A 21,685-nucleotide genomic window follows, 5' to 3' on the forward strand; every position below is an offset into this window, starting at 1 on the left:
GGCGACTGGTCACGTGACTCCTGCGTTTATTTGGTACCTGCGGGGGTTGGGGTGGGGGAAATTGGGATGGGATGGAAAGGGGGGGAGGGGGAGGAAAAACCGGGGCCCCTCCCCCCCCGAGCTGGGGGAGGGGCACAGACGGGGTGGGGGAGGGGTGGGGGGGGCACATTTTGGGTCTGGGGGCGTCCTTAGAAGCGGGGGGGGGGGGAGAGGGGGATGGGGAGGGGTCTCAATCGTCCCATTCATCATCATCTTCCTCCTCCTCGCTGGCCGTGCCTTCATCTGGGGAGGGTGAAAAATGGGGGGTCAGGGGGGTTTTTGGGGGGGGTTTTGGGGGTTTCGGGGGGGTTTTTTGGGGAGGGGTCTCACCCGAGGAATGGATGACGCGGCTTCGTTTCTGCATCACGTCCATCAGGGCCCCCACGAGCCCCCCAGCGCCGGGACCCGCGCCCACCTCGGGGGTCTCAGGGGTCTGGAAGGGGAGGGGGGCACGGGGAGAGGTCAGGCAGGACCCCCCCCACCCCAAGAAATGATAACGGGACCACCCACCCAAAAAAAAGGGGCATGGAACAGCCCCTCCCCCATCCCATGGGGTCCCCCATAGGTCACGGGAGCCCCCCCTTGGAGCCCCCTCCCCCCTCACAGAGCATCCCACCCCCCCCCACTTTGGGGTCCCACCCCCCATTTTGGGGTCCCATCCCTTTTTTGGGGGGTCCTACCCTCCTTTTTGGGGGTCCCCCCCATTTTTAGACTCCCACCCCCCCGTTTTTGAGTTTCCCCCCCAATTTTTAGACTCCCACCCCCCCATTTTTAGGCTTCCACCCCCCGTTTTTGGGGTCCCCACGCCCCCGTTTTTGGGGTCCCCACCTTGTTGAGCGTCACCCCCTGGCGGATCTGGTCCAGCAGCGCCCCCCGGCCCGGGGGGGTCGCGGGGGGGGCGCCCCCGGAGGGGGGAGGGGGCGGCGGAGGAGGGGGAGGGGGAGGAGCGGCCGCTCCGGAGGAGGCGGGGCCTCGCGGGGGAGGGGCGGGGCCTCGCGGAGGGGGCGGGGCCGGGGGAGGGGCGGGGCCGGCGCGGGGTGGGGGAGGGGCCGGGAGCCCCGAGCGGGAGCGGCCGGAGGAGGGGGGAGGGGCGGGGCTGCCGCGGCCCGGGGGGGGGAGGGGGCGGCCCTGGGGGAGGGGAGAGAGAGAGAAGGGGGCGGGGTCAGAGGGGGCACGGGGGGGGCACGGAGACCCTCGGAGGGTCCCCAGGTGTCCCCCAGGTGTGCCCAGCCCCACCCCCAGGTGTCCCCAGGTGTCCCCAGGTTCCCCCCAGGTGTGCCCAGGTGTCCCCAAGTCCTGTCCAGGTGTCCCCAGGTGCCTCCCAGTTGTGCCTTGGTGCCCCCAGGTGTGCCCAGGTTTCCCCAAGGTGTGCCCAGGTCCTGTCCAGGTGTCCCCAGGTGTCCCCAAGTGTCCCCAGGTGCCTCCCAGATGTGCCCAGGTGCCCCCCAGGTGCCTCAGCCCCATCCCAGGTGTGCCCAGGTATCCCCAGGTGTCTCCGTGTCCCTCCCAGGTCCCTCCCAGCTGTCCCCAGGTGTGTCCAGGTCTCTCCATGTGTCCTCTGCCCTACTCCCAGCTGCCCCCAGCTGTCCCCAGGTCCCTCCCAGGTGTTCCCAACTGTCCCCAGGTGTGCCCAGGTGTCCCCAGGTCCTTCCCAGGTGTGCCCACCCTGCCTGCCCATCTCCTCGCGCACGGCCTGCAGCCCCCTGTGGCTGTCCCCAGCTGTCCCCAGGTGTGCCAGGTGCCCCATGGCTGTGTCCAGGTCCCTCCCAGCTGTCCCCAGGTGTCCCCAGGTGAGCCCAGGTGTGTCCCCAGCTGTCCCCAGGTGTGCCCAGCTGTCCCCAGGTGTGTCCCCAGGTGTGTGCCCACCCTGCCTGCCCATCTCCTCGCGCACGGCCTGCAGCCCCCTATGGCTGTCCCCAGCTGTGTCCCCAGGTGTCCCCAGCTGTCCCCAGGTGTGTCCCCAGGTGTGTGCCCACCCTGCCTGCCCATCTCCTCGCGCACGGCCTGCAGCCCCCCCTGGCGCTCGATGAAGTCGTGGATCAGCCGCGAGGTCTCGGCGTCGGCCAAGTGGCGCTCGCTGACCCCGGCCTGGGCGAAGAGCGAGCGCAGGGCGGGGTCCAGGGCGGCCAGCTGGGGACAGGGACAGGGACACACATTGAGGGGTCAGTGACACACATTGAGGGGTCAGTGACACACCCTGAGGGGTCAGTGTCACACTGAGGGGTCAGTGACACACATTGAGGGGTCAGTGACACCCCATGGGGACCCCAGCTGCCAGCTGGGGACGGGGACAGGGACAGGGACAGGGGACAGGGACAAGGGACAAGGGACGGGGACGGGGACAGGGACAGGGATGGGGACAGGGACGGGGACACTCTGAGGGGTCAGTGACACACACTGAGGGGTCAGTGTCACCCCCCACAGGGTCACTGTCACTCCATGGGACAGGAGTGACCACAGGGTAGAGTCCAGGGTGGTCAGCTGGGACAGGGACAGGGGACAGGGATGGGGACGGGGACAGGGAACAGGGGACACGGGACAGGGACAGGGACGGGGACAGGGACAGGGACAGGGACAGGGACGGGGACAGGGGACAGGGACAGGGACACGCTGAGGGGTCAGTGTCACACTGAGGGGTCACTGTCACCCCATGGGGACCCAGCTGGGACAGGGACACGCTGAGGGGTCAGTGTCACACTGAGGGGTCACTGTCACCCCATGGGGACCCAGCTGGGACAGGGACACGCTGAGGGGTCAGTGTCACCCCCCACAGGGTCCCTGTCACCCCATGGGGACCCCAGCTGGGTCAGTGCCACGCTGAGGGGTCAGTGTCACCCCCAGGGTCAGCGTCACCAACCATGGGGGACACAGGAGGGGGGGGGACACGGCCCGGGGGTGTCACCTACATCAAAGCCACCACTGGGGTCCCACCCGACGTGACTGACGTGCCTGGGGGGGAGGGGAGGGGCCAGAGGTGAGACCCCTCCCCCCTGAACCCCACAGACCCCAAAACCCCCTGGAGACCCCCCCCCCAAAACCCCCCCAAAACCCCAAATCCCCCCCAAACAAAACCCCCAAATCGCCCTGTGCCCCCCCCGACCCCAAACCCACCCAGACCCCAAATCCCCCCCAGAGACCCCAAAACCCCCCAGGCCCTGAAACTCCCCCCAAATCCCTCCCACAGACCCCAAACCCTCCCCAAACCCCCCCAAAACCCCCCCAAAACCCCAACCCCACAGCCCCCAAATCCCCCAGCCCCAAAATCCGCCCCAGAGACCCCAAATTCCCCCCCAGAGACCCCAAAGCCCCCCAAACCCTCCCCAAACCCCCCCAAAACCCCAACCCCACAGCCCCCAAACCCCCCCAGCCCCAAAATCCCCCCCAGAGACCCCAAAATCCCCCCCAGAGACCCCAAATCCCCCCCACCTCAAATCCCAGAGACCCCAAACCCCCCCAAACGCCCCCACCCCAAACCCCTCCAAGCCCCCAGCCCCAAAATCCCCCCCCAGACCCACTTGAAGCCGGAGGGGACCCCGATATCGGCCTTGGAGATTTTCTGGCCTTGGAGATTTTCTTGCGCCCCCTCCCCTTTTTGTGCTCCCTGGGGGGGGGTCCCGAGGTGGGGGAGGGGCCCGAGGTGGGGGAGGGGCCCGAGGGGGGGCTGGGCAGCCCCCGGTACCGGCTGGGGGTGATGTCGGGGTTGGGGATGGGCACGGCCGGGATGGGGGGGCCTGGAAGGGGGCAAAAATCGTTATGGGGACCCCCCCACCCCACCCCGTTATGGGGAGAACCCCAAAAGACCCCAAAATTCCACCCCAAAATTCCACCCCAAAATTCCCACCCAGAGACCCCAAAATTCCCCCCAGAGACCCCAAAATCCCCCCCAGATACCCCAAACCTTCCCCAAAACCACCCCAGAAACCCCAAAGATCCCCAAATCCCCCCCAGATACCCCAAACACCCCAAAACCACCCCAGAAACCCAAAAATCCCCCCCAGAGACCCCAAACCTGCCCCAAAGACCCCAAAATCCCCACCCAAAACCACCCAGAAACCCCAAAATGCCCACCCAAAACCTTCCCCAGAAACCCCAAAATTCCTCCCCAGAGATCCCAAAATCCCCACCCAAAACCACCCCAGAAACCCCAAAATTCCTCCCCAAAACCACCCAGAGACCCCAAAATTCCTCCCCAGAGACCCCAAAATCCCCACCCAAACCACCCAGAAACCCCAAAATTCCCCCCAGAGACCCCAAAATTGCCCCCAGAGACCCCCCCCCCAAAGACCCAAAACCACCCCAGAAACTCCAAATTTTCCCCCAGAGACCCCAAACCTGCCCCAAAGACCCCAAACCAACCCCAGAGACCCCAGAATCACCCCAGAACCCCCCAAATTTTCCCCCAGATTCCCTTCTGGGCCCTCCCTAAGCTCCCTTAATAGGGCAGGACCCCCCAAAATGGGACAGAACCCCCCAAAATGGGACTGAACCCCCCCCAAAATGGGGCAGGACCCCCCAAAAATGGGGCAGGACCCCCCCAAAAATGGGGCAGGACCCCCCTCCCCACTCACCCTCAGGGTTGGGGGTCCTGGGGAGGCTCCCCCGACGCTCTGGGGGGGCACAGGGAGGGTCAGTGGGGGTGAGGACCCCCCCAAATGACCCCAAAACCCCCCAAAATGCCCCAAAATGGCCCCAAAATGGCCCAAAATGGCCTCAAAATGGCCCCCGGGGGGTCAGGACTCACCATGGCCGGGGGGTGGGGGAGGGGGCAGCGGCTGCTTCTCTGTGGGGGGAGAAAAGGGGGGGTCAGAGGGGGGGGAGGGGCGGTTTGGGGGGGTCCCGGGAGGATTTTGGGGGGGGGGGGGTCGGGGTCCTCAGAGGATTTTTTGGGAGTTTCCCCAGAGGATTCTGGGGCATCCTGAGGGGATTTGGGGGGGTTCTGGTGCAGTTTTGGGGTCCTCAGGTGCATTTTGGGGATGCCAGGTGGATTTGGGGGGTCCCCAGGTGGGTTTTGGGATGCCCAGGTGGATCCAGGTGGATTTTGGGGGTCCCCAGGTGCATTTTGGGGGTTCCCAGGTGCATTTTAGGAAGTCCCAGGTGCATTGTGGGTGTCCCCAGGGGCATTTTGTATGTCCCCAGGTACATTTTGGGGTCCCCACATGGATTTTGGAGGTTCCCAGGGGCATTTTGGATGTTCCCAGGTAGATTTTGGGGGTCCCCAGGTGCATTTTGAAGCTCCCCAGGTGCATTTTGAAGCTCCCCAGGTGCATTTTGGCCATTCCCAGGTCTATTTGGGGCTCCCCAGGTGTATTTGGGGCTCGCCAGGTGCATTTTAGGAAGTCCCAGGTGCATTTTGGGGGTCCCCACATGGATTTTGGGGCTCCCCAGGTGCATTTTGGGGGTCCCCATGTGTGTTTTAAAGGTCCCCAGGGGCATTTTGGGTGTCCCCAGGTCTATTTGAGGCTCCCCAGGTGCATTTTGGGGCTCCCCACGTGGATTTTGAAGTGCCCCAGATGCATTTTGGGTGTCCCAGATGCATTTTGGGGCTCCCCGGGTGCATTCTGGGCTCCCCATGTGCATTTTAAAGGTCCCCCGGTGCATTCTGGGGTTCCCAGGTGCATTTTGGGGCTCCCCACATGGATTTTGGAGGTTCCCAGGTGCATTGTGGGTGTCCCCAGGTGCATTTTGGGGCTCCCCACATGGATTTTGAAGCTCCCCAGGTGCATTTTGGGGCTCCCCACGTGGATTCTGGGGGTCCCCAGGTGCATTCTGGGATCCCCAGGTGCATTTTGGGGTCCCCAGGTGCATTTTGAAGCTCCCCACGTGGATTTTGGGGGTCCCCAGGTGCATTTTGAAGCTCCCCAGGTGCATTTTTGGGTCCCCGGGTGCATTTTGGGGAGGGGTCTCTCACCCGCCCGCTGCTGCCGCCGCCGCAGCCTCTCCTGGACTCGGCCCTCGAACGTCGCAGCCTCGGCCTCAGAGGCGAAGTTCAGCCCCGCCCACCCCTCCTGAGCCAATCAGGAGCGGCCGTGGGCAGCCAGGCCACGCCCACTTACCCAGAGCCACACCCACCTTTGGCCAAACCACACCCACTTCCCCTTATAGGGCGTTTATCAATTGGCCACACCCATCAAGCACCACAGCCACGCCCATTTCCCTTATTTGGTCATGCTGCGGTCATACCTGCCTATAAAAGACCACGCCCACTGATAGCCACGCCCATTTCCCTTATATGGTCACGCCCCATTGCAAACAGGTCACACCTACCTCAAGATGACCACACCCATAATATCTGACCACACCCACTTTATCGAGACCACGCCCCCACACCAAATTCACCCCGCCCCAAAGCCCCGCCCGTTTAAGCCCCTCCCCCTTGACCACACCCACAATGGCTCCTCCCATCTGTGGCCACCTCCAGCCCCACCCACTGACCCCACCCAAATTTAGCCACGCCCACACCACACCCTCCCTTGGCCACGCCCCCAAAGCCCCGCCCACTCACGTGGCTGACAAAGGTGTGGAAAAAGGGGGTGGGGGTCTTGTAGCCCATCCCCCCCTGCAGCTCCTGCTCCCACCACAGCTCCCCGGCCTGGGGGGGCAAATTTGGGGTCAGGGACCCCCAAAAACCCCTCAGGGACCCCCCAAAAACCCCCCAGGGACCCCCAAAAACCCCCAGGGACCCCCACTCAATCCCAATCCTCTCGATCTCCCCCCATCCCAGGATTTTGGGGATTCCCCCAGGATTTTGGGGACCCCCCCAGAATTTTAAGACACCCCCCCCCAAGATTTTAGGACCCCTCTGTGATTTTGGGGTCCCCCCCAAAATTTGGGACCCCCCCTCAAATAAACGGAGAATGATGAAGTGGAACCTGCAGGGGCTGTCTTGGACCCACCCCCTTGGGTTTTAGGGACTCCCCCCCCCCAGAATTTTGGGGTCCCCCTCATGGATTTTGGGAACCTCCCAAGATTTTAGGACCCCTCTGATTTTGGGGTGCCCCCCAAAATTTGGGACCCCCCTCAAATAGACGGTGAATGATGAAGTGGAAGCACCAGCATTGTCCTGAACCCATTCCCCTTGTGTTTTAGCAATTCCCCAAGGACTTTAAGGACCCCCCCAGAATTTTGGGGTCCCCCTCATGGATTTTGGGGTCCCCCCCGAGATTTTGGGGTCCCTCCCGAGGGGTTTTGGGGTGCCCAGACTCACGGGCAGGCGGAAGATGCGGATGAAGTAGGAGCGCCGGGGCTGTCCCGGACCAGGCAGGCGACGCCGCAGCCCCGGAGGCTCCAGGAGCCCCCCGGGACCCCCCCGGGACCCCCCGGGACCCCCCCAGGGACCCCCCCGGGCTCGGCCACCACCAGCTGGACCACGGCGGTCACCAGGGTCTGTGGGGGGACACGGGGGTGGGACATGGGGGACCCCAAAATTCAACCTGGGAAGCTCAAAATGCCCCAAGGCTGCCCTGAAACCCCAAAAGAGAACCCAAAATCCAGCCCAGAGAGCCCAAAATCCAGCCCAGAGAATTCAAAATCCAACCCAGAGACCCCAAAATGGCCTCAGAGAACCCAAAATCCCCCAAGACGACCCCAAGTTCCATCCCAGAGAACCCAAAATCCCCCAAGGCTGCCCTGAAACCCCACAAGAGAGCCCAAAATCCATCCCAGAGAATTCAAAATCCAGCCCAGACACCCCAAAATCCAGCCAAGAGATCCTAAAATCCAGCCCAGGGACCCCAAAATCCCCCAAGGATGCCCCAAAACCCCAAAAGAGAGCCCAAAATCCAACCCAGACACCCAAAATCCAACCTGGTACCCCCAAAATCCAGCCAGAGAATTCAAAATCCAGTCCAGACACCCCAAAATCCATCCCCGAGACCCTAAAATCCAGCCCAGGGACCCCAAAATGGCCCCAGAGAACCCAAAATCCCCCAAGACTGCCCTGAAACCCCACCAGAGAACCCAAAATCCAACCTGGTACCCCAAAATCCAGCCCAGAGACCCCAAAATGGCCTCAGAGAACCCAAAATCCCCCAAGACGACCCCAAGTTCCATCCCAGAGAACCCAAAATCCCCCAAGGCTGCCCTGAAACCCCACAAGAGAGCCCAAAATCCAGCCAAGAGATCCTAAAATCCAGCCCAGACACCCCAAAATCCCCCAAGACCGCCCCAAAAATCTCCAAGAGACTCCAAAATCCAGCCCAGGGTCCCCAAAATCCAGCCAGAGCCCCCAAATCCCTCACAGGGCTCTGCCAGGACCCCAAATTTACCTCCCCAAATGCCTCCCCCCCCCCCCCCCATTTCCCCCTTCCCAGTCCCTCCCAGTCCCTCCCAGTTTCCCCCCAGTCGCTCCCAGTTCCCTCCCAGTCCCTCCCAGTCCCCCCAGTCCCCTCCCAGTTCCCTCCCAGTCTCTCCCAGTGCCTCCCAGTCTCTCCCAGTGCCCTCCCAGTTCCCCCAATCCCCTCCAGTTTCCCCCCAGTCCCTCCCAGTTCCCTCCCAGTGTCTCCCAATTCCTCCCAATTCCCTCCCAGTCCCTCCCAATCCCCTCCCAGTTCTCCCCAGTTCCCTCCCAGTCCCTCCCAGTCACTCCCAATTCCTTCCCAGTGCCCCCCAGTCCCACCAATTCCCTCCCAGTTCCCCCAATCCCCTCCCAGCGTCTCCCATTCCCTCCCAGTCCACCCAGTCCTTTCCCAATTCCCCCCAATTCCCTCCCAGTTCCCCCACTCCCTCCCAGTCCCCCGAGATCCCTCCCCAGTCCCTCCCAATTCCCTCCCAGTCCCCCCCAATCCCCTCCCAGTCCCTCCCAGTCCCCCCAGTTCCCCCAGTCCCTCCCACTCCCTCCCAGTCCCTCCCAGTCCCTCCCAGTTCCCCCCAGTTCCTCACCACGCATTTCCTGCCCAGCACCTCGAAGATCCTCAGGTTCTCCTGCTCCCCCAGCAGCTCCGAGGGGACGTTGTCCCCCCCCTGTCGCCCCCCCCGCTCATCCCCAGATTTTTGGGACCCCCCCAAAAAATTCCTAGAACCCCAAAAATCCCTGGGAACCCCCAAAACTGCTCTGGGAACCCCAAAAAAATCCCTGGAACCCCAAAAAATCCCTGGGAGCCCCAAAAATCCCCCCTGGGAGACCCAAACCCCCCCCCTAGGAACCCCAAAAAATCCTTGGGAGCCCCAAAATTCCCCCTGGGAACCCCAAAAAACCCCACAGGACCCCACAAAATCTGCCTGGGAACCCCCAAAATCCTCCCGGGGATCCCAAAAAACCCCTGGGACCCCCCAAAATCCCCTCTGGGACCCCCCAAAACCCCCCCGGAGCCGCCCCCCAAAAATCTCTGGGTGCCCCCGAGGCCTCTTCCGGCCGGAAGCACCAAAGGTGGCGGGGACGTCACCTCCGGACTGGGGGAACTGGGAGGGACTGGGAGGGACTGGGAGGGACTGGGGGGGACTGGGGGGGACTGGGGGGGACTGGGAGGGACTGGGGGGGAACTGGGAGGGACTGGGAGGGACTGGGAGGGACTGGGGGGGACTGGGGGGGAACTGGGAAGGGGAACTGGGAGGGACTGGGGGCAATTGGGAGGGACTGGGAAGGACTGGGAGGGACTGGGGGGCACTGGTGAGACTGGGGGGGAACTGGGAGGGACTGGGAGGGACTGGGGGCAACTGGGAGGGACTGGGGGCAACTGGGAGGGACTGGGGGGGACTGGGAGGAACTGGGAGGGAACTGGGAGGGAACTGGGAGGGACTGGGGGGAAACTGGAGGGGATTGGGGCAACTGGGAGGGACTGGGAGGGAACTGGGAGGAACTGGGAGGGACTGAGAAAGGGAACTGGGAGGGACTGGGGGGGACTGGAGGGACTGGGAGGGACTGGGAGGGACTGGGGGCAACTGGGAGGGACTGGGGGGACTGGGGGGCACTGGGAGGGAACTGGGAGGGACTTGGGGGAGACTGGGAGGGAGTGGGGGGGATTTGGGGCAACTGGGAGGGACTGGGAAGGGGAACTGGGAGGAACTGGGAGGGACTGAGAAAGGGAACTGGGAAGGACTGGGGGCAACTGGGAGGGACTGGGAGGAACTGGGAGGGAACTGGGAGGGACTGGGGGGGACTGGGAGGAACTGGGAGGGACTGGGGGGGAACTGGGAGGGACTGGGGGGGACTGGGGGGGACTGGGAGGGACTGGGGGGGAACTGGGAGGGTCTGGCGAACTGGGAGGGACTGAGTAATGGAACTGGGAGGGACTGGGGGCAACTGGGAGGGACTGGGGGCAACTGGGAGGGACTGGGAGCAACTGGGGGGGCACTGAGAAGGAAACTGGGAGTACTGGGAGGCAGCACTGCAGAGACTGGGAAAGGGAACTGGGGGAACTGGGAGCAAACTGGGAACACTGGGAAAATCCCAGTCCTGGCCCCGCCCGTGCCCTCCCAGTTCATACTGGGAACTGCCCAGTTCATACTGGGAATGGGAAATCCCTTCCCAGTCCATACTGGGAACCTCCAACCCCTTCCCAGTCCATACTGGGAGCCCCAAACTCCCTCCCAGTCCATACTGGGAGCCCCCAGTCCCTCCCAGTCCCTACTGGGAACCCCCAACTCCTTCCCAGTCCATACTGGGAACTTCTCAGTCCCTCCCAGTTCATACTGGGAACCCCAAACTCCCTCCCAGTCCCTCCCAGTCCCTACTGGGAGCCCCCAGTCCCTCCCAGTCCCTCCCAGTTCATACTGGGAGCCCCCAGTCCCTCCCAGTCCCTCCCAGTTCATACTGGGAACCCCAAACTCCCTCCCAGTCCATACTGGGAGCCCCCAACTCCTTCCCAGTCCCTCCCAGTCCATACTGGGAGCCCCCAGTCCCTCCCAGTCCCTACTGGGAACCCCCAACTCCTTCCCAGTCCATACTGGGAACTTCTCAGTCCCTCCCAGTTCATACTGGGAACCCCAAACTCCCTCCCAGTCCCTCCCAGTCCATACTGGGAGCCCCCAGTCCCTCCCAGTCCATACTGGGAACTTCCCAGTCCCTCCCAGTCCATACTGGGAACCCCCAACTCCCTCCCAGTCCCTACTGGGAGCCCCCAGTCCCTCCCAGTCCCTCCCAGTCCATACTGGGAGCCCCAAACTCCCTCCCAGTCCCTCCCAGTCCCTCCTGGGAGCCCCCAGTCCCTCCCAGTCCATACTGGGAGTCCCAAATTCTCTCCCAGTCCATACTGGGATCCACACCAGTATCGGGCATCGTTTATTGGCGATTCCGGCACCCCTGGGACCCCCCCGGGGGAGGGGCAATAAATAAAGGGGGGGGGAGGGGAGAAGGCACCCAGGGCGGGGGAGGGGCAGGAACTGGTTTGTACTGGTCCATACTGGGAGAAGGCCTGTGGGCATCAACAGAGCACTGGGGGCACCCTACCGGTCCATACTGGTCTGTACTGGTCCGTACTGGGAGCACGCAAGGCCACGCGGGTGAGGAGAGCTCTGGACTGGGTTGGACTGGTCCATACTGGTCCATACTGGTCCATACTGGTCCGTGCTGGGAGGACCCAAGGCCACGCCGGTGAAGAACTCCCAGTTTGGCTGCCGGACTGGTCCATACTGGTCCATACTGGGATGGCTGAAGGCCATGGCAAGGCACTGCTCCGTACTGGTCTGTACTGGTCCGTACTGGTCCGTACTGGTCCGTACTGGTCCGGCACAAGGCGATGCATGTGGGGGTCTCCCAGTTGGGCTCCCAGCTCCTTCCTGCTCCAAACTGGTCCATACTGGTTTGTACTGGTCTGGCCCAAGGCATTGTAGATCCAAGAGTTCCCAGGCGAGTGGTTGGTACTGGTTTATACTGGTTTATACTGGGATGTCCCACGGTGGTGCAGAACCCAGCAGGGAGGCACTGGGCTCTACTGGTTCATACTGGTTTATACTGGGATGTCCCACGGTGGTAGGCGAGTGGTTGGTACTGGTTTATACTGGTTTGTACTGGTTTGTACTGGGATGTCCCACGGTGGTGCAGAACCCAGCAGGGAGGCACTGGGCTGTACTGGTTCACACTGGTTTATACTGGTTTGTACTGGGATGTCCCACAGTGGTGCAGAACCCAGCAGGGAGGCCAACTGGGCTGTACTGGTTTATACTGGGAGGGGTCTCTGGGGAGGCCTGGGGGTCCCTGCTGACCCCACGGTGGCCTTGGGGACCCCAAAGGGACGCCCCTGTCCCCATGTGGTGTCCCCAGGTTGTCCTGCAGACCCCGGCAGGGACCAAAGGGTCCCCAGGGTGACCCCAGGACCTCCTGGAGATGCTTTGTGGGGTCACCACGGGGTCCCACAGCTTCTCACACTCAGTCTAGGGGTCCCCATGAGGGTTTGGGGGGTCCCTGGAGATGTTCTATGGGGTCACCACGGGGTCCTACAAACCCACAGCGGCTTTGGAGCCCCTTGTGATGACCTCAGCCCAACTCTGAGATGTTCTGAGATGTTCTGTGGGGTCACCATGTTCTCCTACAGACTTCAGAACCCCACACAATGACCTCAGACCCATCTCAGATGTTCTATGGGGTCACCAAGTTGTCCTACAGACCTTCAGTGACTTTGGAGCCCCTCATGATGACCTCAGACCAACTTTGAGATGTTCTATGGGGTCACCACCTTGTCCCACAGACCTCCAAAGGCTTTAGAGGTCCTCATGATGACCTCAGACCACATCTGAAATGTTTTGTGGGGTCACCACCTTGCCCTACAAACCCACAGTGGCTTTGGAGCCCCTCGTGATGACCTCAGCCCAACTCTGAGATGTTCTGAGATGTTCTATGGGGTCACCACTTTGCTCTTAAGACTTCAAGTGACTTTGGAGCCCCACATGATGACCTCAGACCAACTTTGAGATGTTCTATGGGGTCACCATGTTCTCCTACAGACTTTAGAACCCCACACGATGACCTCAGCACCTTCTGAAGATGTTCTGAGATGTTTTATGGGGTCACCACTTTGTCCTGCAGACCTCCAGTGACTTTGGAGCCCCTCGTGATGACCTCAGCCCAACTCTGAGATGTTCCATGGGGTCACCACTTTGTCCTGCAGACCTCCAGTGACTTTGGAGCCTCTCATGATGACCTCAGAACAACTCTGAGATGTTCTATGGGGTCACCACCTTGTCCTACAAACTCACACTGACTTTGCAGCCCCTCATGATGACCTCAGCACCTTCGGGAGATGTTCTGAGATGTTTTATGGGGTCACCACCTTGCCCTTAAGACTTCAAGTGACTTTGGAGCCCCTCATGATGACCTCAGACCAACTTTGAGACGTTCTACGGGGTCACCATGTTCTCCTGTGGACTTCAGAACCCCACACAATGACCTCAGACCAACTCTGAGATGTTCTGAGATGTTCTACAAGGTCACCATGTTCTCCTACAGACTTTAGAGCGCCACACGATGACCTCAGCACCTTTGGGAGATGTTCTGAGACGTTTTATGGGGTCACCACTTTGTCCTACAGATCTCCAGTGACTTTGGAACCCCTCACGATGACCTCAGACCCACCCTGAGATGTTCTAAGATGTTTTATGGGGTCACCACCTTGTCCTTAAGACTTCAAGTGACTTCGGAGCCTCTCATGATGACCTCAGACCAACTTTGAGATGTTTCATGGGGTCACCACCTTGTCCTGCAGACCTCCAGTGACTTTGGAGCCCCTCGTGATGACCTCAGACCAACTTTGAGATGTTTTATGGGGTCACCACCTTGTCCTACAAACTCACAGTGACTTTGCAGTCGCTCACGATGACTTCAACACCTTCAGGAGATGTTCTGAGATGTTCTATGGGGTCACCACCTTGTCCTACAAACTCACAGTGACTTTGCAGCCCCTCATGATGACCTCAGACCAACTCTGAGATGTTCTAAGACATCCTCCAGCATCCCCCCCTTCCCCGTCCTTACCTCTCCCACCCTCTCTCTCTCCCCCCCCCACCCCCTCTGGTGTCTCCTGAACCTTTCCCCCACCCTCTCCCCTTTTCACCCCGAGGGAGGCCCCGTTTGGGGTCCCCCCGGGGCGGTGGCGCCCCACCCCTCCAGGTACCTGGCGAAGAGCGCCTTGGCGCGGCGCAGGACGCGCGGCAGGTGGTGCCGGCGCACCAGGCGGTCGAAGTGCATGGCCACCTCGTTGTAGTCGCCGGCGCGCGCCATCACGGCCTCGCGCTGCTCCAGCAGCATGGCCAGGCACACGAACAGCAGGAACGGGTTCCCCTGGCCCAGCTCCTCCGGAGGCGGCAGCGGCGCGCCGTCGTCCTCCACCGTCACCTCCTCGTCCGAGGAGGAGGAGGAGGAACAGGAGGAGCAGGAGGAAGAGGAGGAGGAGGAAGGGTCTTCCCAAGCCCAGCGGCCGCCCCAAGGGTCGTCGGGGGTGGTTGGGTTGCGGCGGGTGGTTTTGGGGGGGTGGTGGTCGTCGTGGAGGTCGTGGTGGACGTGGTCATCGTGGATGTCCTTGGGGTCATCGCGGCCATGTCTGAGGTCATCATGGCCATCCTTGGGATCACCACGGCCATCCCTGGGGTCATAGTGGCCATCCCTGGGGTCATGGTGGCCATCCCTGTGGTCATCACGGCCACCCCTGGGGTCATGGTGGCCATCCCTGGGGTCATGGTGGCCATCCTTGGGATCACCACGGCCATCCCTGGGGTCATGGTGGCCATCCCTGGGGTCATGGTGACCATCCCTGGGGTCATCACGGCCATCCCTGGGGTCATGGTGGCCATCCTTGAAGCCATGGTGGCCATCCCTGGGGTCATGGTGACCATCCCTGGGGTCATCACGGCCATCCCTGGGGTCATGGTGGCCATCCTTGAGGTTGTTGTGGCCTTCTCCAAAGCCGTGCCCTTCTCTGAGATCACCGCGAACCTTCCCGAGGTCATCGCGATTCATCCCACGGTCACCTCCTCCTTCTCCTGGGTCACCCAGTCCCTCTTTGGGGTCACCCAATCCCTCTCTGAGGTCACCTCCTCCTTTTCTGTGGTCACCTCGTCCTTCTCTTGGCTCGTGTCCCTCTCTGGGGCCACCCTGTCCTTTTCTGGGCTCTTCTGCAGCCGCCCAGCAGAGGCTGTGGGGTCTCTGCTCCATCTCCAGGGCATCGGTGCCTTCCTCCACTTTCCTGGGGCCACCTGGCTCCGAGTCCTTGGAGCCCTCGGGGGCTCCTCCAGCACCCCTGGGGGGTCTCCCCTGGACCTTCCTGAAGCTCTTGTGACCTTTGGGGACATCTCTGGAGCTTTTATGGCCTTTGGAGTCATCTCTGGAGATCTTGTGACCTTTAGGGACATCACAGGAGCTCTCAAGACCTTCCTGAATGTTCTTAAAGCTCTTGGGATCCTCCTGGCTGTCCCTGGGACCATCAGGGACATTGCTGGAGCTCTTAGGACTCTCCTGGACACCCTTGGAACCTTCTAGAACATCACTGAAGCTCTTGGGACTCTCGAAGACCTCACTGGAAGTCTTGGGGCTGTTGGGGACATCTCCAGAGCTCTTGGAACCCTCTGGGCTATCACTGGAAGTCTTGAGACCCCCAGGGCTACCACTGGAGCTTGTGGGACCCTCTGGGCCATCGCTGGAGCTCGTGGGACCACCTGGATCATCACTGGAGCTCTTGGGACCACCTGGGATGTCACTGGAGCTTGTAGGACCACCGGGGACATCACTGGAGCTCTTGGCACCCTCAGGGCCATCACAGGAACCCTTGAGACCCCCAAAGCCACCACCAGAGCCCTGAGTGACTCCTCCAGCACCTTCTCCTCCACCTTCCTCCTCCTCCTCCTCCTCCACCTTCCTCCTCCTCCTCCTCCTCCTCCTGGGCGGCCTCGGCCGCAGCCCCCGGCGCTCCCTCAAGGCCCGGCCGGCCCTGCGAGCGCCCAGGGGGGCTCCGAGCAGCGGGACCCCCTCGGGGGGCGGCGGCGGCGCCGGGGGCAAGGAGCTCCAGGTGATCTCCAGCACCTTGAGCGCGTCCTCGAAGGCGAACTCGCGCTTGAGCTCCAGCAGCAGCCAGCGGTAGCAGAAGAGGAGGTCGTGGGCGCCGCGCGCCGCCAGGAAGGCCCAGAACTGGGGGTCGGCGCGGCGCAGCAGCCGGCGCAGGTGGCCGAAGGCCCGCGCCAGCCCGCGGCCGCCGGGGCGGAAGCGCGGCGCCAGGCGGCGCATCAGCGAGCAGAAGCACAGGAAGGCCTGGGCCTCGTCGTCCAGCACGGCCAGCAGCGGCGCCGCCACGTCCGACATGCCCTGGCAGTAGGAGAGGCGCGGGTGGCCCAGGGCGAAGGTGGTGAGCAGCGCCTGCAGGGCGGCCAGGTGAGGGTGGCCCTCCTCGGGGCCGCCGAAGTAGGGGTGGGCGCGGTCGGTGCGCACCACGTCCTTGCGCACGGCGGCGGCCACCTGGGCCAGCTCGGCCGGCGCGGCGCGGGCGGCCAGCGCCACCTTCAGCGAGGAGTACTCGGCCGCCTTGAGGCGCAGGTGGGACAGGCGCTCCTGGCCCGTGAGGCCGGCGGGGAACACGTTCAGCAGGTAACGCCACACCACCTGTGCGGGGGAAATGGGGACAGGGACAGGTTCAGCAGGTAACGCCACACCACCTGTGTGGGGGGATATGGACAGGTGAGGGATGAGGGACACATTCAGCAGGTGACACCACAACACCTGTACAGGGGAAATGGGGACAGGTGAGGGATCAGGGATACGTTCAGCAGGTAACGCCACACCACCTGTGTGGGGGGGAATGGGGACAGGGACAGGTTCAGCAGGTGACACCAACAGGTGAGATCAGGGACACGTTCAGCAGGTAACGCCACACCACCTGTGTGGGGGGATATGGACAGGTGAGGGATGAGGGACACGTTCAGCAGGTGACACCACACCACCTGCACAGGGGGGAATGGGGATAGGTGAGGGATCAGGGACAGGTTCAGCAGGTGACACCAACAGGTGAGGGATCAGGAACACATTCAGCAGGTAACGCCACACCACCTGTATGGGGGGGAATGGGAAAGGTGAGGGATCAGGGATAGGTTCAGCAGGTAACACAAACAGGTAAGAGATCAGGAACACGTTCAGCAGGTGACACCACAACACCTGTACAGGGGAAATGGGGACAGGTGAGGGAACAGGGACAGGTTCAGCAGGTGACACCACTCCACCTATACAGGGGAAATGAGGACAGGTGAGGGATCAGGGAAATGCTTAGCAGGTAACACCAGATCTCCTGTACAGGGGAATGAGACAGGTGAGAAATTAGGGGCAAGTTCAGCAGGTAACACCACACCACGTGCACCCAGAGACAATGAGGGTCAGAGAAGGTCAAGGGTGACCTCAGGTGGAAATCAGAAAACTTCAGGTGTTGGTCAGGATGGATCTGAGGATCCTCAGGTGTGGCTGAGGTGACATCAGAAGACCACAGCTGCAATTCAGGCAACACCAGAACGCCCAAGGTGTGACTCAGGTGAGACCAGAACACCTTAAGTGTGACTGAGATGCAATCACAACCCCCAGGTGAACCTCAGAGAGATCGGAGAACCCCAGGTGTGATCAGAACCTCCCTCAGGTGTACCCCAGGTGGGACCACAACCCCCCAGATGTGTCCCAGGTGTGATCACACCCCCCCAGGTGCGTCTCTGGGCTCTCACCTTGCGCAGGCCGGGCTCGACGCCGCCGTGGAAGACGTGCAGCCGCAGGTCCTGGGGCCGCAGCAGGCGCCCACCTGGGCCCAGGTACGACCTCAGGTCGGCGTCGCTCAGGGGGGCGCAGGGCGGGGGCGGGGGAGGGGGCGGGGACACGGCCGGAGTCCCTTCGGGCCACGCCAGGGCCGCCTGTGCCCGCGCCAGCGTCCGGCCCACCTGTGGGAACAGCACAGGTGCCACTGGGAGGGCGCTGGGATGCCCAAGCAGGAGCTCTCTGTGAGCTTCCAGCAGGGTGGGGCAGCCCAGGTGTGCCTCACCTGCACCAGGTGTGCTCACCTGTGCCAGCAGAGCCTGGGTGAAGGGCAGGGCCGCCGCCAGCAGCGAGCGGCGCTCGGGGACCGGCTCGGCCGCCGCCACCTCCCGCGGGCTGATGATGTCCCAGTCCTCCAGCAGCGGGCCTGGGGACAGCACACCTGAGCCACAGGTACCTGAGAGCCCTGGGAGACCCATCTCGCACACCTGAGCACGCCCAGAGCCGCCTGACACCCAGCCCAGGCCACCAAGTGTCCCCAGATGTGTCCTGTCCCACCCAGGTGTGTCTCACTCTGCCCAGGTGTGTCCAGGTAAGTCTGTGACTATCCCAGGTGTGTCCCAGGTGTTTCTCCACCCCCCCAGCTGTGTCACTCACTGTCAGGGGGGTTCCTGACGTCCAGGCGCAGCCTCAGGGTGGGCCTGGCGCAGTTGAAGGCATTGGCCAGGTCACCATCGCTCAGCAGAGGCACAAAGGTGTCCTGGCCCTGCCCATCCCGTGCCGCGAAGCTCAGAACGAAGCTTTTCTTCCTGAGGGGACACAGGTGAGCTCACCTGGGTGCTCTGGGGGGTCCCAGGTGTGCCCAGAGGGAGGATCCGGGGGGTGCCACTCACCCCTGCAGGTCGAAGGCCCGGGCCAGGATGTGCTGCAGCACGTCCAGCGAGGTGATCTGCGGGTCCACAGCGAACGAGCGGAACTCGGGCGGCTGCTGCCCCTCGTTCTTCTGTGGGAGGAGCGTCAGGAGATCGCGGGAAGGTACCGGGGGATCCCGGAGCCTCCCGGCCCCTCACAGCGATCCAAGATGGCGGCGCAGCACCGTCCCCACAGCAGCGCCACACACCTCCCGCAACGCTGATTAGCCGCCGCCTCCCACGTGACTCAAAAGGCGGGAAATTTTCCCGCCGGCGCCACACCCTCAGGCGGTAACGCCCCCCCGAGCTGATTGGCTGCCGGAGAGAGCATGACCCCACCCCTTAGCCGCGCCCACGCGAGGCCCCGCCCATGTTTTCACCCCGCCCTTTACCTTGACGCGCACGCGCACAACCTCGCACTCCTCCTCCAGCGCGGCCCCGCCCCCGCCGCCCGGCGAGGCCCCGCCCCCCGTCGTCGCCGCCATGTTGGGGCGGGGTCTCGGGGGGGGTTGGGGGTTCCGGGGGGGTTTCGCCGCCGCCGCCGCCCCCCCGAGCCGGGGAAGCGGGGGGCTGCTGTTACGTCACCGTGCTGACGCCACGCCGCGCCCCCCGTTCGGAAGGTGCGCGGTTCTCGTGGGGGGGGATCCGGAGCCGCGCCGCGCCCGTGCCCGTCCTGCGGCCGCGGCCGCGGCAACAACATCCGGGGCAGCGCGCGGAATCGACGTCACGGGGCGGGCTCCGCCGCCGAGTTTGTTCCTTTAATGACGTCACGACTCCTCCCACCCTTTCCAACGCAGCGAAATGACGTCACAGGCAGCGATTCACATCGGGTTTATTGGGGGGAGACGGGGGCGCATGCGGGACCGCCTTAAACGGGCAACGCCAGAGTGGGGACCACGTCCTCCTTAAAGGGGCAACGCCTCAGCAGAACTGCCCTCGCTCTTAAAGGGGCAACGCCCTCCAGGGAGCCCCGCCCACCCTTAAAGGGGCAAGGCCATGTAAAGAACCGTCCGGCCTTAAAGGGGCAATGCCGGTAGGGCCCACCGCGTCCTTAAAGGGGCAACGCCTCGCCCGCAGCAGCGCCCCAGCCGGGGGGCGGAGCCTGCGGGGGGGGGGTAGGGGGCGAGGTCCCGCCCACCAAAAGAGGCCCCGCCCCTCAGGGGGGTCCCTGGGGGGTCGCCTGTTCCTTCCTGAGCTGCGCCAGCTCCTGGGACAGCGACTCCAGGTCCTGGAAAGGGGGGAATGAAGAGGGGTAGAGACCACGCCCACTGCGTGAGGCCACGCCCTCAGAGCGACCACACTCTCGTCCTGGCCACGCCCACAGCTGAAAGCCCTGCCTCCACTTTAAACCCCTCTCTGATGTCCATAAACTCTGTGATGTCCTAGATTATGCCACACACCCAAATTTAAACCGCGCCCCTTTTTGAGCCCCGCCCCTTTCCTGCAAACCACACCCCTATAAGCCACACCCTCGCCATTTAGCCACACCCCACTCCCAGGGACCACGCCCATTTCAATAAACCACACACCTTTAAGAGGCTCCACCCCTTCCCACAAACCACACCCCTTCCGGCCACACCCCTCCATGGCCCTGCCCCCTCACCTGTGCCAGGTGTAGGTTCTTGGTCAGCTGCTCCTCCAGGAGGTTCTGCAGCTTCTTGTTCATCTCCCGCAGCCCCTCCTCACCTGAGCCCGGCCCCGCCCCGCGCCGCGCCGGCCCCGCGGGACCCGCGGCCTCTGCGGACACGGGAGAGGGACAGGTGAGAGAGGGACAGGTGAGAGAGAGGGGAGGGACAGATCAGACTGGGACAGGTGAGGGGGAAAGGTGAGAAGGATCAGATGGGTGGAGACAGGTGAGGGACAGGTGAGGGACAGGTGAGGGGGACAGCTGAGACTGGGACAGGTGGGACCGGGACAGGTGAGAAGGATCAGATGGTTGGGGACAAGTGAGAGAGGGGCAGGTGAGCTGACAGGTGAGGGAGGTGACAGATGGTTGGGGTGGCAGGTGAGGGGACAGGTGAGAGGAGGGACAGGTGAGGTTCAGGTGTGACAGATACAGGTGAGGCTCAGGTGTAACAGGGGAGGCTCAGGTGAGGTTCAGGTGTAACAGGTGAGGTTCAGGTGTAACAGGTGAGGTTCAGGTGAGGTTCAGGTGTAACAGGGGAGGCTCAGGTGTAACAGGTGAGGCTCAGGTGAGGTTCAGGTGTAACAGGGGAGGCTCAGGTGTAACAGGGGAGGCTCAGGTGAGGCTCAGATGTAACAGGTGAAGTTCAGGTGTAACAGGGGAGGTTCAGGTGAGGCTCAGGTGAGGTTGAGGTGTAACAGGGGAGGTTCAGGTGTAACAGGTGAAGTTCAGGTGAGGTTGAGGTGTAACAGGTGAGGTTCAGGTGAGGTTCAGGTGAAGTTCAGGTGTAACAGGTTTGGTTCAGGTGACCCCCAGGTGCCCTCACCGGTGCGGCTGTCCCTGACGAAGCTCTGGATGATGGCGCTCTTCCTGCACAGATCCTCGGCCATGGACGCGCTCGACACCTCCAGGTGCCTCACCTCAAAGGGGAGCTGCAGGTGAGCTCCAGGTGCCACCCCTGACCCTCCCAGTGCTCCCAGTTTATCCCAGTCCATCCCAATCCCCTCCCCAGTCCCCTCCCAGTGCTCCCAATCCCTCCCAGTTTATCCCAGTCCCTCCCAGTTCTTTCCCAGTCCCTCCCAATCCCCCCAATCCACCCCCAGTCCCCTCCCAGTTTATCCCAGTCCCTCCCAGTTCTATCCCAATCCCCCCCAGTCCCTCCCAATCCCTCCCAGTCTCTCCCAGTTTCTCCCAGTCCCTCTCAGTTTATCCCAATTGCTCCCAGTCCCCCCAATCCCCTCCCAATCCCTCCCAGTTCTTTCCCAGTCTTCCCAATCCACCCCCAGTCTCTCCCAGTCCCTCCCAGTCCCTCCCAGTTTATCCCAGTCCCTCCCAGTTTATCCCAATCCTTCCCAATCCCCCCCAGTCCCTCCCAGTCCCTCTCCCAATCCCTCCCAGTTTATCCCAGTCCCTCCCAATCCCCCTCCCAATCCCGCCCCATCCCTCCCAGTTTATCCCAGTTCTATCCCA

The 21,685-nt window shown here is 62.8% G+C and overlaps 2 protein-coding genes and 1 long non-coding RNA gene across 53 annotated transcripts; 1 reads left to right on the plus strand and 2 right to left on the minus strand.

The window, feature by feature from the left end:
- Nucleotides 1-9: 9 nt before the first annotated feature.
- WAS (WASP actin nucleation promoting factor) lies at nt 10-11,613 on the minus strand. Its single transcript, XM_071421076.1, is given in 15 exon segments — nt 10-282; nt 370-472; nt 868-1,167; nt 1,705-2,169; nt 2,946-2,988; nt 3,555-3,612; nt 3,672-3,770; nt 4,608-4,646; nt 4,781-4,819; nt 5,948-6,044; nt 6,542-6,628; nt 7,244-7,284; nt 7,287-7,422; nt 8,917-9,904; nt 11,423-11,613. Coding segments are annotated over 15 exon segments (2,739 nt in total). The 3' UTR covers nt 10-229.
- On the minus strand, nt 11,242-21,196 carry TBC1D25 (TBC1 domain family member 25). 50 transcript variants are annotated; one of them, XM_071421053.1, is made up of 11 exons: nt 21,042-21,196; nt 20,195-20,328; nt 18,984-19,819; nt 18,574-18,683; nt 18,338-18,489; nt 17,986-18,107; nt 17,656-17,865; nt 13,441-16,555; nt 13,242-13,286; nt 13,124-13,149; nt 11,242-13,040 (listed from the first exon to the last, which is right to left on the minus strand). In XM_071421053.1, exons 3-8 carry the CDS (start codon nt 19,074-19,076, stop codon nt 14,018-14,020), a joined length of 3,225 nt encoding a protein of 1,074 aa, XP_071277154.1. In that variant the 5' UTR covers nt 19,077-19,819; nt 20,195-20,328; nt 21,042-21,196; the 3' UTR covers nt 11,242-13,040; nt 13,124-13,149; nt 13,242-13,286; nt 13,441-14,017. The 50 variants fall into 50 exon arrangements, with proteins under 50 accessions (XP_071277154.1, XP_071277167.1, XP_071277162.1 ...); XM_071421066.1 differs by lacking the exons at nt 13,124-13,149; nt 13,242-13,286 and adding an exon at nt 13,287-13,358 and having other exon boundaries at nt 11,242-12,774; nt 12,867-12,938; XM_071421061.1 differs by lacking the exon at nt 13,242-13,286 and adding an exon at nt 13,287-13,358 and having other exon boundaries at nt 11,242-12,938; nt 13,113-13,194.
- LOC139587137 (uncharacterized) lies at nt 16,397-17,187 on the plus strand. 2 transcript variants are annotated; one of them, XR_011678226.1, is made up of 3 exons: nt 16,397-16,814; nt 16,879-16,944; nt 16,985-17,187. It is a non-coding gene; the product is annotated as an uncharacterized lncRNA (long non-coding RNA). The 2 variants fall into 2 exon arrangements; XR_011678227.1 differs by having other exon boundaries at nt 17,090-17,187.
- Nucleotides 21,197-21,685: the final 489 nt, after the last annotated feature.

The sequence above is a fragment of the Agelaius tricolor genome, unplaced genomic scaffold (assembly GCF_023055355.1).
Source record: "Agelaius tricolor isolate 1412-34295 unplaced genomic scaffold, bAgeTri1.0.p SCAF_182, whole genome shotgun sequence".
Lineage (NCBI taxonomy): Eukaryota > Metazoa > Chordata > Aves > Passeriformes > Icteridae > Agelaius > Agelaius tricolor.